Here is a 14,933-nt window from a genome sequence, read left to right on the forward strand (position 1 = left end):
TTCCCACCAAAACCTTGTATAAATAAATCATTTTTATCTCTTTGGAATGGCTTGGATGTAGCAACATCCCTAATCAAACCATCTGTATCTTTGCAAATAATTATTCAGAAGATGACAATACTGGGTGTTATACTGCTGACATGATTTCTGGTGCTCCTGGTCAGAGTTAATTAAATGATAAAAGTGTAGTATGGGGAATGAAGAAAGGGTCAATAAAGCATTCACTGTACACAAGCACATAGATTTATTTATACAAATATAGTATGTATAACAATTGCATATCAACAGTTTGTTGTCTCTTTTTTATCTTGACGGTAAGTACAGGACCATAAGCTTCAAAAATGTTCAGTCAATTAAGAAAGAGTACCTGTGATTTAAAGATACAAAAAGGGATCAGTTGTATTGAGATGTTCTGCTTGACGAAGCGAGCGTCCTATAAAACCTGAGCCCAGAGGTGACCTAATACAAAAGCTTTGGCATTATGTGACCTAAGTGCTAACAGGTTATTTAGGAAATGGTAATGCCTGACACATTTTATGCATGTAGAAGGATTTTGCTCTGCTGGACTTGTGCAATTAGATGTAATGTCATGAAAAGTGATCACTTTCTGTCAATAAATCCATAATGGAATAATCATAAAAAAAAAAGCCACATATTAACGTCCTGACAGCTTTTCATTCGCTGTTTCAACATACAGAGTCCGGATGGAGAAAAAAAAACTCTGGCACGCAGGAAGTGATGCGTTTTATGTTTTGGATTTAGTTAGGATAATTTGAAGGAGAAAAGAAAAGCGGTAAAGCCTGCACAGTTGAACAAACAAAGAAAAGAAAGCCACCTAAAGAAAAATAAATACAAACAGAAATACAAACAGAAATACAAGACAGTATCAGTGACACAAAGAAGTGATCTCAGGGATGTGTAGGGCAAAAGAAAAACACACAACAAGGAGCGCTTAGCACCAAAGATGGAGACGATAGAAAAGTAATAATCACTTTTATCAACATTTCCGTTACAGGTGCGGAGGATAACAGGAAGTGAAACATTCCACTCAGTCTCGTAATAACTTCTCAAAATGATTGTCAAAACAGAAACCAGGATCTACATGAACTATGTGCTAATATTTAGCTGTTATACAAGGAATAAATAATAATCTGCACATCTTAGAAAGAATACATAATATTTAAAAGGAACAATAAAATGTATGCTATATCTATGATCTCATAAACTATAAAATAGACTGAACAACAATTATAGCATTATTTTTGATTTAATTCCCACTCTGTTCCAATAAAAACTGGTGACATTCTGTTTGTCTGTCGAGAACACGACATATAACATTTCTGAGGACTGATTTTAACTTTGGTAAAATCTCTTGTTAACATGTTGGTCTCATGGTATATTTTCTAAATAAATCTCAGTGAGGAGTGGCTTACCAAGTTTGGTAATAATCACAGTTATTGCACAATAATTATTCATGCCACCTGTAAATCAATAATCTCTTTAAATGGCACAGAGGATATACTGGACACAGAAGCTGCCTTACAGTACATAAGACCCATTTTACTTTACAATGATTTACATGTGCATGTATCCCATAAACTCTGTATATATGTATGTATCCGATCGTGAATTTAGTGTCAAAGAATGAAAAAACTTAAGCATGTGTGTTATTGCTAAACCTACAAGATACAAAATCTTTCCTGCTACAATATAGAAGGTAAAAAAGAGTCCACGTTTATTCCAAAACAGGACAAGTTTGACAAAAAAAGAAAAGAAACTGATGGTCATTCATACAGAGATACAAGCACCTGTTGAAGAATTAATAGAAACACCACTGTACACATGACATCTATGGCAAAATGGCAAAGGTGCCGCGGTGTAGTGGAAGTCGGTGAACAATCAAAAATGGATGACTGTAAACAAAACAACAAACACAAGAAAGGGAGTTTCAGTAAGACTCACAACCGGGGAGAACAACTTATAAAAGTGAATACAAAGTTAAAATGGACAACTTTCAGTGCTAGCCTCCATCATACTTGTCTTTCAAAGCACCAATTTCAGGACAAACGGCTCTCTTTGTTTTTGCTCAGTAATCGGTTGTACACTGGAAGGGAGAGAGGAAGTAAAAGAGTCTTCTACTTGTTGGTTTCTTCCACGACGGAGAGATTCCTTTGGGATCCTCAACAACAGACAGATGGTCTTTGAGATCCACCTTTTCACTCTCCTTCACTTCTTCTTTTTTTGGAACAACCTGCAGATCATTAAAAAAAAGAGAAACAAACTGAGAGTGATGCCTTAGAGCTCACTGATGGTTCAGACTTAGAGACTTGAGTGTTATCTTGACAACATTCTGCACAATGCATATTTATTTATGTATTTATTTATTACTCTATCACCTCCTACTGTGCAATATGTCATTTCCATGTATCTGCACCTTACTCATCTGTATATCTGTGTCTATATACATGTATACTGTCTGTTTATATAAGGGTTTTTATAGTGTCAATATTACTATTCTAATTATAACTCTAATTCTATTTTTGTTCTATTTCTTATAATACTTTTTGTAATTTTTTTCCTTTGTCTATTTAATGTGTGTGGATCTTTCTTTTGAGCTGCTGTAAACAAGGGAATTTCCCCAGTGTGGGATTAATAAAGTCTATCTTATCTTATCTTATCAAGCTAATTCTGTATTGCCTGATGATTTTACTAAATGATTATAGATTTAAATGCTGCTTGATTCTCATACCAGCTTTAAAGCTTCAATTCCTCCAACTCTCATGTTTTTGGTACAACAAATGAGCTTTTAAAGGGATAGTTTGGACCTTTTGAAGTGGGGGTTGCATGAGGTACTTATCCATAGTCAGTGTATTACCTACAGTAAATGACGGTCGGCACGCCCCCAGTTTGGAGAAGCAGGCAGGAGTACCGACTTGGAAGCTAAGCAATGTACTGCCGTGGACAAGTCAACAGCAAAAAGTATTTTCTTTACTATATGTGACGCAAAGTTACTTTAAACAAAAGTAAGTGACTGTATTCATGTTTTTACAGTATGTTTTAGAGCTAAAGTTTTGTTAATTTTCATGCATTAATCTGCTAACTAGAAGAGAAGTTTGTCAAGGCATGTGTGTGGCACTGCTAGAGTGTAGAAACAGTGCTAGCTACTGTAACGCGGGGACTCTATTCATTGTATTACAAAGGCACAGAGAGCATTTATGCAAGAGAGACTGAAAAGACTCTTGCCATCCCATTCCCTTTTGACTCCATTCTACTTTTTCAGGGATGCTTTTGCTATCTGCTGCCTGACCACGCCCACCTCACCTGTTGCCTATAAATTGATTGTGAACTCTTTGCTCATTCTGCCGGCACTCCAATGCAACTTGTGTGAGTCTTCATGAGTTAACGTGAGTCAAGTTATCATTTGTCTGTTTTATGCCATGAGTTTCTGTCACTTTGCTATGCTAACATGTGCACTGCTAACAGAATTCCATTGTTTGCCAGCCATGTGCCATAAGCAATGTGGATATATTGTTTGTTGTACTATCTGAAAAGCCTGTGCATTTGTTTGTTTGCAGAATGTGTTAATTGACCACTTTCATTAATTGTATTATGTTTTTGTTATCTCTTTCTGCAGCACGCAGTAAATGCAATGAATCCACGTCACTCTGAATGATAAAATAAAATACCACTGGTGCTGCATTGAACCCTGCCTTCTCCCTGCTTCATTCCTCACTCCATATCACCTGATGTCTTCTGACCGAGACTATGTTTGCTCACCACACCTTCACTCCACCTGAACCATGCCCATCACCTTACAGTTCCTTCAGAGACTGTGCGAATGGTTTGTTTTTCTACACATAGAGCTGGTGCCTTGGAATACATTGCTGAAAGACAAACTCTGGGAACCACAATACAACACAATGCAGAGTTATACCCACTACACAGGCTCTAAATAAAAGTGGGATGTTGTTGTTGTGTTCAGACCTGCCCCCACTGCTAAAAAAAATCCTAAAGGAAACACTGTATATACAGTATATGCAGGGTTTGCTGCAGCAATTCATAGTGGCGGCGGGTCACTTTGCCTGACATACATCCATTAACAGTTAAACTTTTATAAAATAATACATTCAACTTGCAGGAAAGAAAGGAGTAGAGGCAGTATGTCTTACATACACATATTTTTCATCTACTAATTATTGATCAGGAGACCAAACACTCAGCTGTGTAATGTAGTCACCTGTGTTGGTGGACAGAGAGACAGTGACAGAGACAAATGAATGCCAGGCAAACCAGTGGCTTATGTTGCATTCTTGTCTGCTTGTGCGTGTCACTTGGTCAGCAGCCTCTTGGCCGCCAAAGCAAATCTCTGCGGTCAGCATGCCAGCATGGATACTGTACAACATGATCCCTGCTCAGTTCCCTCTCTGTAGCTCTACCATAATACACTGTTACAAGCTCCCAAATACCTTCCCAAGCTGCACCGTGCCAAGTGCAAGACAAGAGATATGCTTGGGGGATTTGGTATCAAACGGGCGGCGACATAGGGATCCTGGACACATGCCCGCCTCCAATACGTCAGGGAAACGCTTACATAATTTGGGAAGCCTGGCCAGAACTAAGCATAGCATGATATGATTTAGCTTAATGGTCTGATTAGTGTCTGACAAGTTTCTTCTTGCTTTTCTTCTGCTTTAGTTTGACTGGCAGTGCACAACTTTGTTCTAAATTTGGACTGTAAAAATACTGTTTAAAGCAGAGGTATGCAGACCCTCCATCCAGCTGTAGCTTCCAAATCATAGCATTACAGGCTGTATTATCATCGTACCTGCATGAACATGAGCCACAGATGTAATCGGTTTTAGCTTGAATAATTTACAGCCTTTACAACAGAATCACTGGCAGAACATAGCAGAAGCAGTAAAATCTGCACAGAGGGATACCAGCTGCTGAGTTTGCAAAATATACCACAGAGGTTTTAGGCTTCGTGCTGGGATGTAAATGTCTGCTAGTCTGCACACGAGCCAATTAAAGTGGTTGCAAGGCAAAGCAGAGCATAGGTGAATACAACTTAAAAGGACAGTTGAACAGGCTTCTTCTATATTCCTTGGCTGGATGCTTGCAAAATGTTTTAATTTTGACACTTCACTTGACTCAGGAAAACCACTTTACTAATTAAGTATATACTGTAAACAAAAAAACAATACAGATGAAAAGTAAGCTTTCTGAGGAGATTTAAAATATGCTAATAAATCTGCCTGCAGGAGAAAAAGTCCAGTCACCTTGAAACTGGAATAGCTGGGAGTCCAAGGCTGTGCACATGCTCATGAGGAAAATGATAAAAGATAATACTGTATGTGGATATTATCTGTATTATCCATATCTGTATCCCCTCCTAAAATAAAAATAAAAACAAATAGCATACACTTCAGATCCAAAACTCTATCAAATAAAAAAGAAAGAAAATCCATGTTGAAGCTCAAAGATAATCTATGCTCATCTTAAGTTCACCATAGTCGAGTCCAGGCTCAGCTGTGCAGACTGCAACTCTAAGCCAAAATAAAGCCACACACCGTTCATAAAGATGCCCACATAGAGATGACACAGAGCTGAATCAAAATCAGCAAAGTATCCCTTTAACATCTACTTCCAATATGTCCCAGCCTATTGAAACTTGGGACTGACTAATCATTCATGTCATTATCCTCTTCTCTGGCGGTGCCTTACCTTATGTCTGACCCCCACCCACCCCTCACCCTTAAAGCAATGAAGCGCCTCACCTACGACATGTGGTTCTGCTGAGAGGCCACGTTCTGCTGCTGTTGCTGCTGCTGCATGAGGATCTGCTGCTGCTGGCGTCGCCGGGCCGTACGCAGCTTCTCAAAGCGAGCTTCCATCTCCTCCAGCACTTTGGGGGTGTAGCGAACCACCAGCTTAACACTGTCCTTGGCCGCCTTCAGTAGCTCCACCGCTTTCTCGTGGTGCTCGCCCTCCACGCTCTGCAGGGGGTTTAGAGACAGAGACAGGGTAGAATTTTAAATGAAGCTGATTTGAATATGTATTCTTAAAAATAGTAACTCCCCTTTCCTCCATTTTTAATACCCTGTGATATTATGTGAAACTAGTAGGCTTACAGTCAGTGATATTCAACTCTCTGTTGCTGTTGGAGAAGTATTTCTGCTTCTTACTCAAGACATGTGCTGCACTTTGATGTCAATAGTTCCTGACTGTTGACTGACATATCAAACTGAGCATTGCTCCATAGTGTGAGAAGTTGCTAAAAAAATATTAATATATCTTTTTGGAAGCGGGCTTAAATAATAAATAGGGATAGAAAAGCTTATCTGCACTCTCTCTCCGATCCATATATTGAGGCATTGTCCCCACATTCTGTATCAAAAGGTCAGACCTACCACGCCATTGACGGACAGGAGCTGATCCCCTCGCTTTAGGCCGCCCTGCCTCTCAGCCACGCCTCCGGGGATGATGCGGGAGATGTAGATAGGGGAGTTCTGCTCCTTGCCGCCCATCACGTTGAAGCCCAGCCCTTCCTCGGTCTTGGGTAGCTCCACCACTCGCGGGTGGGAGTGACCTTCGCTGGCTGCGAAGGCTGCAACTGTGGCCTGAAGGAAGAGAAGGAAAATGATCCTTCGTACGTATTATCTTACTACTAACTATCCCCAAACCCTGAAAAAATACCTGTATGTACTGTACATATTCATTTTGAGACATTATATAGTATAAACAATGTGTAACACTGGGTTGAATTGAGCCCAAACATGGGCTCAAATCTAAACTTAACCTGCACAACCTAAAACATTTGATTATTAGAGCTAATGCAGAGAGAGTAGAGTTTAATGGTAACTTGCTAATGCAGAAGAATCTACAAGTACAATATAGAAATATACAGTACATGTATCATGAAGACTATTAAATGCAGTTGAAAGCTCCAGAAGTACTTTCATGCTTTTGTTACAAACGCTGTTCCCAAAAGTCAAGGATGAACTTTACTGCTCAAATACATTTATCATCTTTGGAAAAGCTACAGGAAATCTTAAAAACAAATTTTTACACACATTTTCACATTTGAGACAAAACTGCAAGTCTTGCAGCATTATAGCTTCTAGTCTTCTATGTTACACTCACAATGAATGCAAAGGATGAAACCAATTTTAGAAGTACTACAAAATGATTGTGAAGCTGGGTATACAGTGTAATGTGAACCTCTGCTGCACCTTCTCATTTCATTGAGGATGGCTAACAAAGCATTAGGATTTAGTAAGGGCTAGGGGAATTAGACTCCACATGAGAAGTTCTCGGGCTTTCTAAGCACATGGATTAACACAACCAAGTTCACACTGGAGGAGCAGCCAGACACCTTTCACCCTCTGTGTAATGTATTGGTGTAGCGCTAGGGGCGCTGTTCAGAAGAGTGACTTTAGTTTTACTCCTAATGTCTACTCTCAGCCACCGTACCCCTCTGGGTGACTTGTTGTTATGAACGTGAGTTTGCAAGAGCAGAACAATAAAACGCTCCGTGAGGTGCACAACGTCTCCGTCACTGAGTATATTACATGGTGTCAGAATTCTGTCAAGCACAGACTTATAAACAAGTGTAGCAATGGCTACTCCACAGTTTGAACACCCGAGGATTGACTGGGATGCCGCTGACTTATATAAAGAGTTTGACAGATTTAGAAGTCACGCCACATTCGTCTTTGATGGACCGCTGTCGGGGCTAGAAGCTAAGCAGAAGGCGGGCTGGCTCGGCACGTGGATAGGCGAGCAAGGCAGAGAAGTCTACAAAACGCTTGAATGGGCGGATGGTGAGAAAGGAGATCCCATCAAGGTACTGGATAAGTTCGAAAACTACATCAGACCGAGGAAAAATAAGAGGATAGCTCGTCACCGTTTCAAGCAGAGGAAACAAGGTGCAAGTGAGAGTTTCGACCACTTCGTAAAGGACTTAAAGCTGCTTCTAATGGACTGTGAATACGCTGAACCGGACGACATACTGATTGACGCCATCATCGCTGGAGTGCACGAAAAAAGAGTGCAGGAAAGGCTATTGGACAAAGGTGAGGATCTGACGTTAGCCAAAGCTTTGGAGATTCCACAACAGTATGAGATGTCGCAGAAACAAATGAAAATAGTCAGAGATGACGCTGAATGCTCACAGGTTTCCACAGTATCAGCTAAACCAAAGAAGTTCAGCCACAATAAAAGGACGCACCATCCAGATCGTCCTAAATTAGCGCAGCAGAAGATTGCGGCTAACTGCACGAGTTGTGGCAAGCAGTCGGATCACAGGTGGAACAAAGGCAAGTGTCCTGCTAAAGGCTCAACATGTTCCTACTGTAACAAGCCCAATCACTGGATGGCGGTGTGTCGTAAGCGTGCAGTGCATACAGTGTATGTAGAGTCACCAGCAAGCGAACAGACGGATGAGGAAATTCTGAGCATTAATATCAACCAAGTTGTTTCTCCAGTCTATGCTGCAGGTTCATCAACGGATGACAAGTGGACAGCGTGTGTCACCATACTGTCACAGCCGGTAACATTCAGGATAGACACAGGTGCGAAATGCAACACGTTGACACTGGACAGTTATCAGAGACTCTTCCACAAGGGTGAGCTGAAATGCTCCAAAACAGTGCTACGCACCTACTCCAACCACCAGCTTAGACCTGTTGCTGCAGTGGATTTGACGGTTCACTATAAAAACCGCAAAACTGCTGCTGAATTTGAGATTGTGAACATTACACAAGAAAGTGTGCTCAGTGGAACCACGGCAGAAGCCTTAGGTCTGATAGTCAGGCTTGACTCCTGCAAAAGGCTGATGAAACCCACAACAACAACCTGGCTACGGACAGTACACCGCAGAGACTGTCCCAGAAGGTCTAAGTGATTTTCCGGATCTGGTACGTACTACGGGACGCTTCCAGGAAAATACACCATAAAAATAGAGCCAAATGCTAAAGGTGTTGTGCATGCTGTGCGCAGGCAACCAGCTGCACTAAAAGGAAAAGATAGTAGCAAAACTAAAGGAAATGGAAGGAAACGGCTACATTGCCAAAGTGGAAAAGCCCACTGAATGGGTCAGCTCCATGGTTGCTGTCACACGTGGAGGGAATGTAAGGATCTGCATAGATCCCAGCGACCTAAATAAGGTAATCAAAGAGAGCACTACCCCATGCACACAGTTGAGGAAGTTGTATCCTCCATGCCAGGCGCAAAGGTATTTTCTGTTCTGGATGCCAAATCTGGGTTTCTCCAGATAGAACTAGATGATGACTCGTCGCTCCTCACCACGTTTAACACGCCAATTGGCAGATTCAGGTGGCTTAGGCTACCATTCGGAGTTAAATGTGCCCCTGAGATTTTCCAACGCATCATGGATGGCATGCTGGAAGGAATATCAGGTGCCACAGCTATCATGGATGACATTCTAATCACAGCACCCGATGTGAAAACACATGATGTGATTCTGCGCAAAGTTATTGAGAGAGCCACAAGCCACAACCTGAGGCTCAACTTCAAAAAGTGCCACATTCGACAGAGTGAGGTGCCGTATGTTGGACACTTACTGACAGCAGGCGGTCTTAAGCGGACCGGCTAAGGTTGAAGCAGTCAGGTGCATGGCTCCACCCACCGACAAGGAGGGAGTCCGCCGTTTCCTGGGGTTTGTCACGTATCTGTCAAAGTTCATTCCTAACCTCAGTGAGGAAGACGCACCCCTTCGTCAGCTTATTAAGAGCAACGTGGAGTTTTCATGGCAGCCAGCTCAGGAAAAAGCCTTTGAGAGGCTAAAAGACTTGTGCTCTCATCCTCCAGTTCTAAAGTACTATGATCCAGCTGAGCCTGTAGTGATATTTTGTGATGCAAGCAGCAGCGGATTAGGAGCTGTGCTCCTGCAGGGCGACCAAATCCTGTCGCCTTTTCCTCCAGGTCACTGGCGGATGCGAAACTTCGCTACGCTCAAATAGAGAAAGAAATGCTCTCTATTGTTCATGCATGCACAAAGTTTCACCATTACATATTTGGCAAGCAGGTTACTGTCTTCAATGACCACAAACCACTCGAGGACATCTACAAAAAAACGCTGCTCTCAACCCCCATGCGCATACAGCGGATGCGCTTGCGCCTTCAATGGTATGATTTAGATGTCAAGTACAGGAGAGGAAAAGATATGGAACTGCCTGACACTCTCTCAAGGGCTCAACTGACCTGCAACACGCCTGAGCTGGACGGCTTAGAGTGTGTTTCTATGCTAAACCATGTAGCAGTAAGTGATGAAAAGTACAGTGAGCTGCAAGACTGCACAAGGAAAGAGCTAAACCTCCTACAGCACATAATCCAGCAGGGATGGCGGAACAAAGGAGAGACGTTTCTGTTGCTGTTCAGCCATACTGGGATTCAAGGAGCCAGTTAACAGTATGTGATGGAGTGGTGTACAAAGGACTGCGCATAGTGGTGCCTCCCACCATGAGACGCCGCATGCTGGAGCTCATACATCAGTCCCACCTGGGGATGGTGAAAAGCAAACAGAAAGCGCGTGAAGTGTTGTACTGGCCAGGTATGAGTGCTGAAGTAGAGGACATGGTGAGAAACTGTAGTAAGTGTGCGGAGTTCCAAAACAGACTGCCGAGACTACCACTACAGCCAACAGTAACTCCAGAATTGCCTTTTGAGCAGGTGGCATCTGACATTTTTGAGTGGGAAGGGAAACATTATGTAGTGCTTGTAGACTACTACTCAAAGTTCATTGAAGTAGATGTACTTAAAGACCAGCGTAGTCACACTGTCATTGAAACACTGAAAGCTCAGTTTTGCAGACATGGCATTCCCGCTGTACTGAGAACGGACAACGGCCCACAGTACACAGCTGAGGAGTTCAAAAGCTTTTGTGAGAGCTACGGCATCTCACACCTCACATCATCTCCTCACACTCCTCACTCGAATGGAGAGGCCGAGCGAGCAGTACAAACGGTCAAAAGACTGTGGTACAAAGCTCAAGACAAACATCTAGCACTGCTTGACTACAGAACAACCCCCCTTGAGTCTGTAGGCTTGTCCCCCGCACAATTGCTGATGGGGAGAAGGCCCAGAGACAAACTGCCTACAGCTCAACAGCTGCTTGTCCCAAAGTCCTACGACTCCCACAAGATAAAGCATCTGCTGGACAACTCCAAGTCATCCCAGAAGTTCTACTATGACAACAACAGAGCATCTAAACAACGCCCACCACTAACACCTGGACAAGAGGTCAGAGTGGAACCGTACCCTGGGAAATCAAAGTGGTCACCAGCAGTTGTTGTTGAGAAACACAGTGCGCCGAGATCATACATTGTGGACTGTGGCGGCAAAGAGCTGCGCCGTAACAGTCAGCAGCTTCGCAAAAAAGTACAGCTGTAGCAAATCAGTCACGTCACTTCTCAAGTGATGAGCCCTGGACTGAACCAGCTGAGGCTGCTTCCGGCCAGGAGGTGTTCTTCCCTGGTGGAACGTTGCCTTCACCTGTTGGAAAGCTCCTAGACTCTGGCCGAGTTCATCCTTCCGGGTCATACACCACCAAACGAGGCAGAGTGGTGAAACCCCCTCAAAGACTGGATTTGTGATTGTTTCTGTTATAAAAAGTTTAAGAGGAATTGAGCATGTTCCGTGACCTACTTTACTAAGTAAGGCTGCTCTGAGAGTTATAACAACAAGCTAAGTTACACACTTTATTTCCATTATTTGTGCCAACATGATATTTGAATTGGTGGCTTAATTCAGGTTTTGCTAATGTTAGCTTTGTTATAGAATGCTGTTACATTATCTATAAGTACAGTATGTCCTTATTTGAAGAAAGGGAGATGTAATGTATTGGTGTAGCGCTAGGGGCGCTGTTCAGAAGAGTGACTTTAGTTTTACTCCTAATGTCTACTCTCAGCCACCGTACCCCTCTGGGTGACTTGTTGTTATGAACGTGAGTTTGCAAGAGCAGAACAATAAAACGCTCCGTGAGGTGCACAACGTCTCCGTCACTGAGTATATTACACTCTGTAACTCTACCAGCTGGTTGATGTCACTCGCTGGCTTTGAGGTTTCTTTGAAACGCAAGCTTCTTGCTCCTCGTACGCTCAGAACAAGCACCCAGGAGCTTGTTAGCCCAGGCTGGGAAAGCTAATGGCAGACGAACAGAGAAAGAGACACCCCGTGCCCACTGATCCATAGACGCATTGCCCCAGGTGCCTAGCTGTCAAGTTGGCATCATCTATGATATGTGAGGTAGATCGAGAAAAGGGAGGATTAAAAAAAAGTAGAGGTGGGGAGGTTCTGTCAGAAGCTTTTGCAGATGTGTATCTAAATTCCCCAGCAGCAGGCAAGTATCTTGGCACTTTGAGGCCTTTGATGCGCCATGCAGGCGGTGTCCCCATCTCTGCTCTCCCTTCCATATTCATATGCATCTTCATATCCACATTTAGTTCTGCTCAAACTGTTTTGCTCATTTCTCTCTCCTCTCCTGCTGCCTGTTTTAATCTAGTTGTTGCATCTACCAATTTACCCTCTCCTTCCCTTTTCTCTTTCTGTCTTTCTTCCTCTGCTCCCCCTTCCCTCCGTGTCCCATTGTGAAGCTAAATGCATACCGTCGCCTCCCGGGCCTCACAGCACATCGACCTTCAAAACTTTATCTGGATTTCTGCAAACGAAAAAACAATCTGGCAGATGGCCGGCGCCTCTCAAACACAGGAGGCATTTCAAATTAAAAGCGTGCTAGAGGATACTTTTTTGATAACAACAACAGTGTAAGTATAACTTTTATATCCAAAGCCACTTGATCATCAGCTCCCATTATTTTCTCTGGAGCCCTGATAGTCCCTGTCTCCATTAAGATCAGTAATAAGAGCCTTGAGCCAGGAATTAGAGGCTGAACTGATTTAATTAATGAAGCAATCAAAGAGTATCAAGTTGTTCAAGTAAAACACAAAGCCCAAGTGTCAGGAGATTCACCATCCCACTAACTAAAGTAGGCTACTTGAGCAGAAGCATTGCCGTACTTCATCTCTTTGGTCATTAGACTTCATTTTCAATACCATTGCTACAGTATGCATCTTTTTGTTTTGTTTTTCAGACTATCTGTGAGATAACCTACTGATTGAATGGAATTGCCGCTTTGGCCTGGCTTAGTGCTATCTAAAAATACTTTTAAAAATATCCAGTGCTCTCAGTTGAGAGTGTCCCCACAGCTAAGCCAGCTCAGGCCATTAGCTGTCTGTTAATTGCCCAGTGGATATGCAATTTTAATATAGATTTAGGAGCTTCTCAACATTTTGGCCAAAGAGGGAAAAGTAGGAAGGAGTTTAAAAGCTGCTTAAATCATGTCTTTATGGTTGCTTCAGGCTTATGACAAAGAGAGACAGAAGAGACAGAAACAGGTTTTTTCCCCAATTTAAAAGGATATTACTCTACTCATTCATACAGATGTTATTTTTCAGATCACACAATGGTGCCCACTTGACAAATGACACAAGATATTCCAAATGGAGTAGGCTAACAGATATGTAATTGAAAGAAATCAACCTGACTGACTTTGTTGAATCTTTCCTTTTGTTAAATGTCTAATTTTGTGCAACAGTTCGCAAAGAGTGAAATGAGAATATTGATAGCACTGTCATGTCTGTGCATGAAGTATGGAGCTGATGCCTACATATGATTAGCTTAGCTTAAGGGAGCAATGGGAAACAACTAGCATGGCTCTGTCCAAAGTAAAAAATACACCCGTGGGCACATAGCTCACAAAGTAACACATTTTATTTGTTAATCCCACAAATGTTTTACATTTGTGTACAGACCAAACAAAAAAGATACAGCCTATTAATTAGTAAGCTTTCGAGTTGCTGGAAGGTGTATTTTTCGAGACATCCAAGGTAGCTGCTTCCAGTAGCCATTTAAGCTAGGCTAATCACCTCTTGGCTAAACCTCCATATTAAATGCACAGACAAACCCCAATCTTTTTAACTAGAAAAAAAGATTAAAGAATTACAAAACTAGCTGTACAGATAAAGATAAACAAACAATAGCTTTAGAGGTGCCCCTCCTTCCAGCCTTTATGTTAATTTAAGCTAATTATTTCCTGTCTCTAGTTCCACACTTAACACACAGACATGTGATGAGAGGTATCAATCTTCTCATCTAACTCTCAGCAAAAAACGCCAATAAGTATGTTCATCAATATGTTGAACTATTACGTAAAACAGGTGTTTAACTGCAATTCACCAGACTCTGCACTATTGTGCTCGAGGCATAGTGTTGGTTGGAAGAGGCAACAAAAGCACTCATCATTTGAAGTCTCGTACAATCCCTCTGCACTCATCCTCCCTTTGTTGATATCCTCCACACACCCACTCACCCAGTACTATGATGTACTGAAGAGGAGTGGGCCCAGCTGGACATTGAACAACTGAAGGACAAAGAGGCGCCCTCTTCTCTCTCCTCCCTGCATCTCATCATTCTCATCTTGCACATGAAATCAGACATCCTGCCCGCTTTGCTTTCTTTCAAAGGCCTGTGTCTGTTGCAGCCAAGGTGCTGGTGATAAGTTCTGTTCAAGTGACCTCTTTTATACACCAACATTTGCTTATTCCAATCAAACTGCACCAGGAAATGTCTCAGTCCGGATTGTGTTCTTCACCTGTGACACGACAAAAAAACGTTGAGGCGAGTGGTAGAAGCAAAGATATAAAAAAAAGGCTTAGCTTTCTCAATCTTATATGAACAGACATGAGCTGTCATCTTCATCAAAAATCCCATGTGAGCAGTGAATCGTGATTAAACTATCATAGCCTGTAAAGTGAATATAGAAATAGGTTATCTTTGTTTGATTTAAATTTCCACAGAAACTTCTCCTCAAACAAAAAAATGAAGACATCAATCTGATACAGCGAGCTTGTCAG

General features: G+C 42.2%; 1 protein-coding gene across 1 annotated transcript in view; it reads right to left on the reverse strand.

Annotated features, from left to right (window-relative positions):
• Nucleotides 1-220: 220 nt before the first annotated feature.
• lin7a (lin-7 homolog A (C. elegans)) overlaps nt 221-14,933 on the reverse strand; it is a 40,103-nt gene continuing 25,390 nt past the window's right edge. Inside the window, exons 4-6 of the mRNA XM_028570858.1 lie at nt 6,411-6,620; nt 5,778-5,996; nt 221-2,251 (exon numbers count right to left, since the gene is read on the reverse strand). Of these exons, the coding sequence (XP_028426659.1) occupies nt 5,778-5,996; nt 6,411-6,620 (429 nt within the window). The 3' untranslated portion in view covers nt 221-2,251. The remainder of the gene's footprint in view (nt 2,252-5,777; nt 5,997-6,410; nt 6,621-14,933) is intronic.

This window comes from Perca flavescens, chromosome 23 (genome assembly GCF_004354835.1).
Source record: "Perca flavescens isolate YP-PL-M2 chromosome 23, PFLA_1.0, whole genome shotgun sequence".
NCBI classification, from domain to species: domain Eukaryota; kingdom Metazoa; phylum Chordata; class Actinopteri; order Perciformes; family Percidae; genus Perca; species Perca flavescens.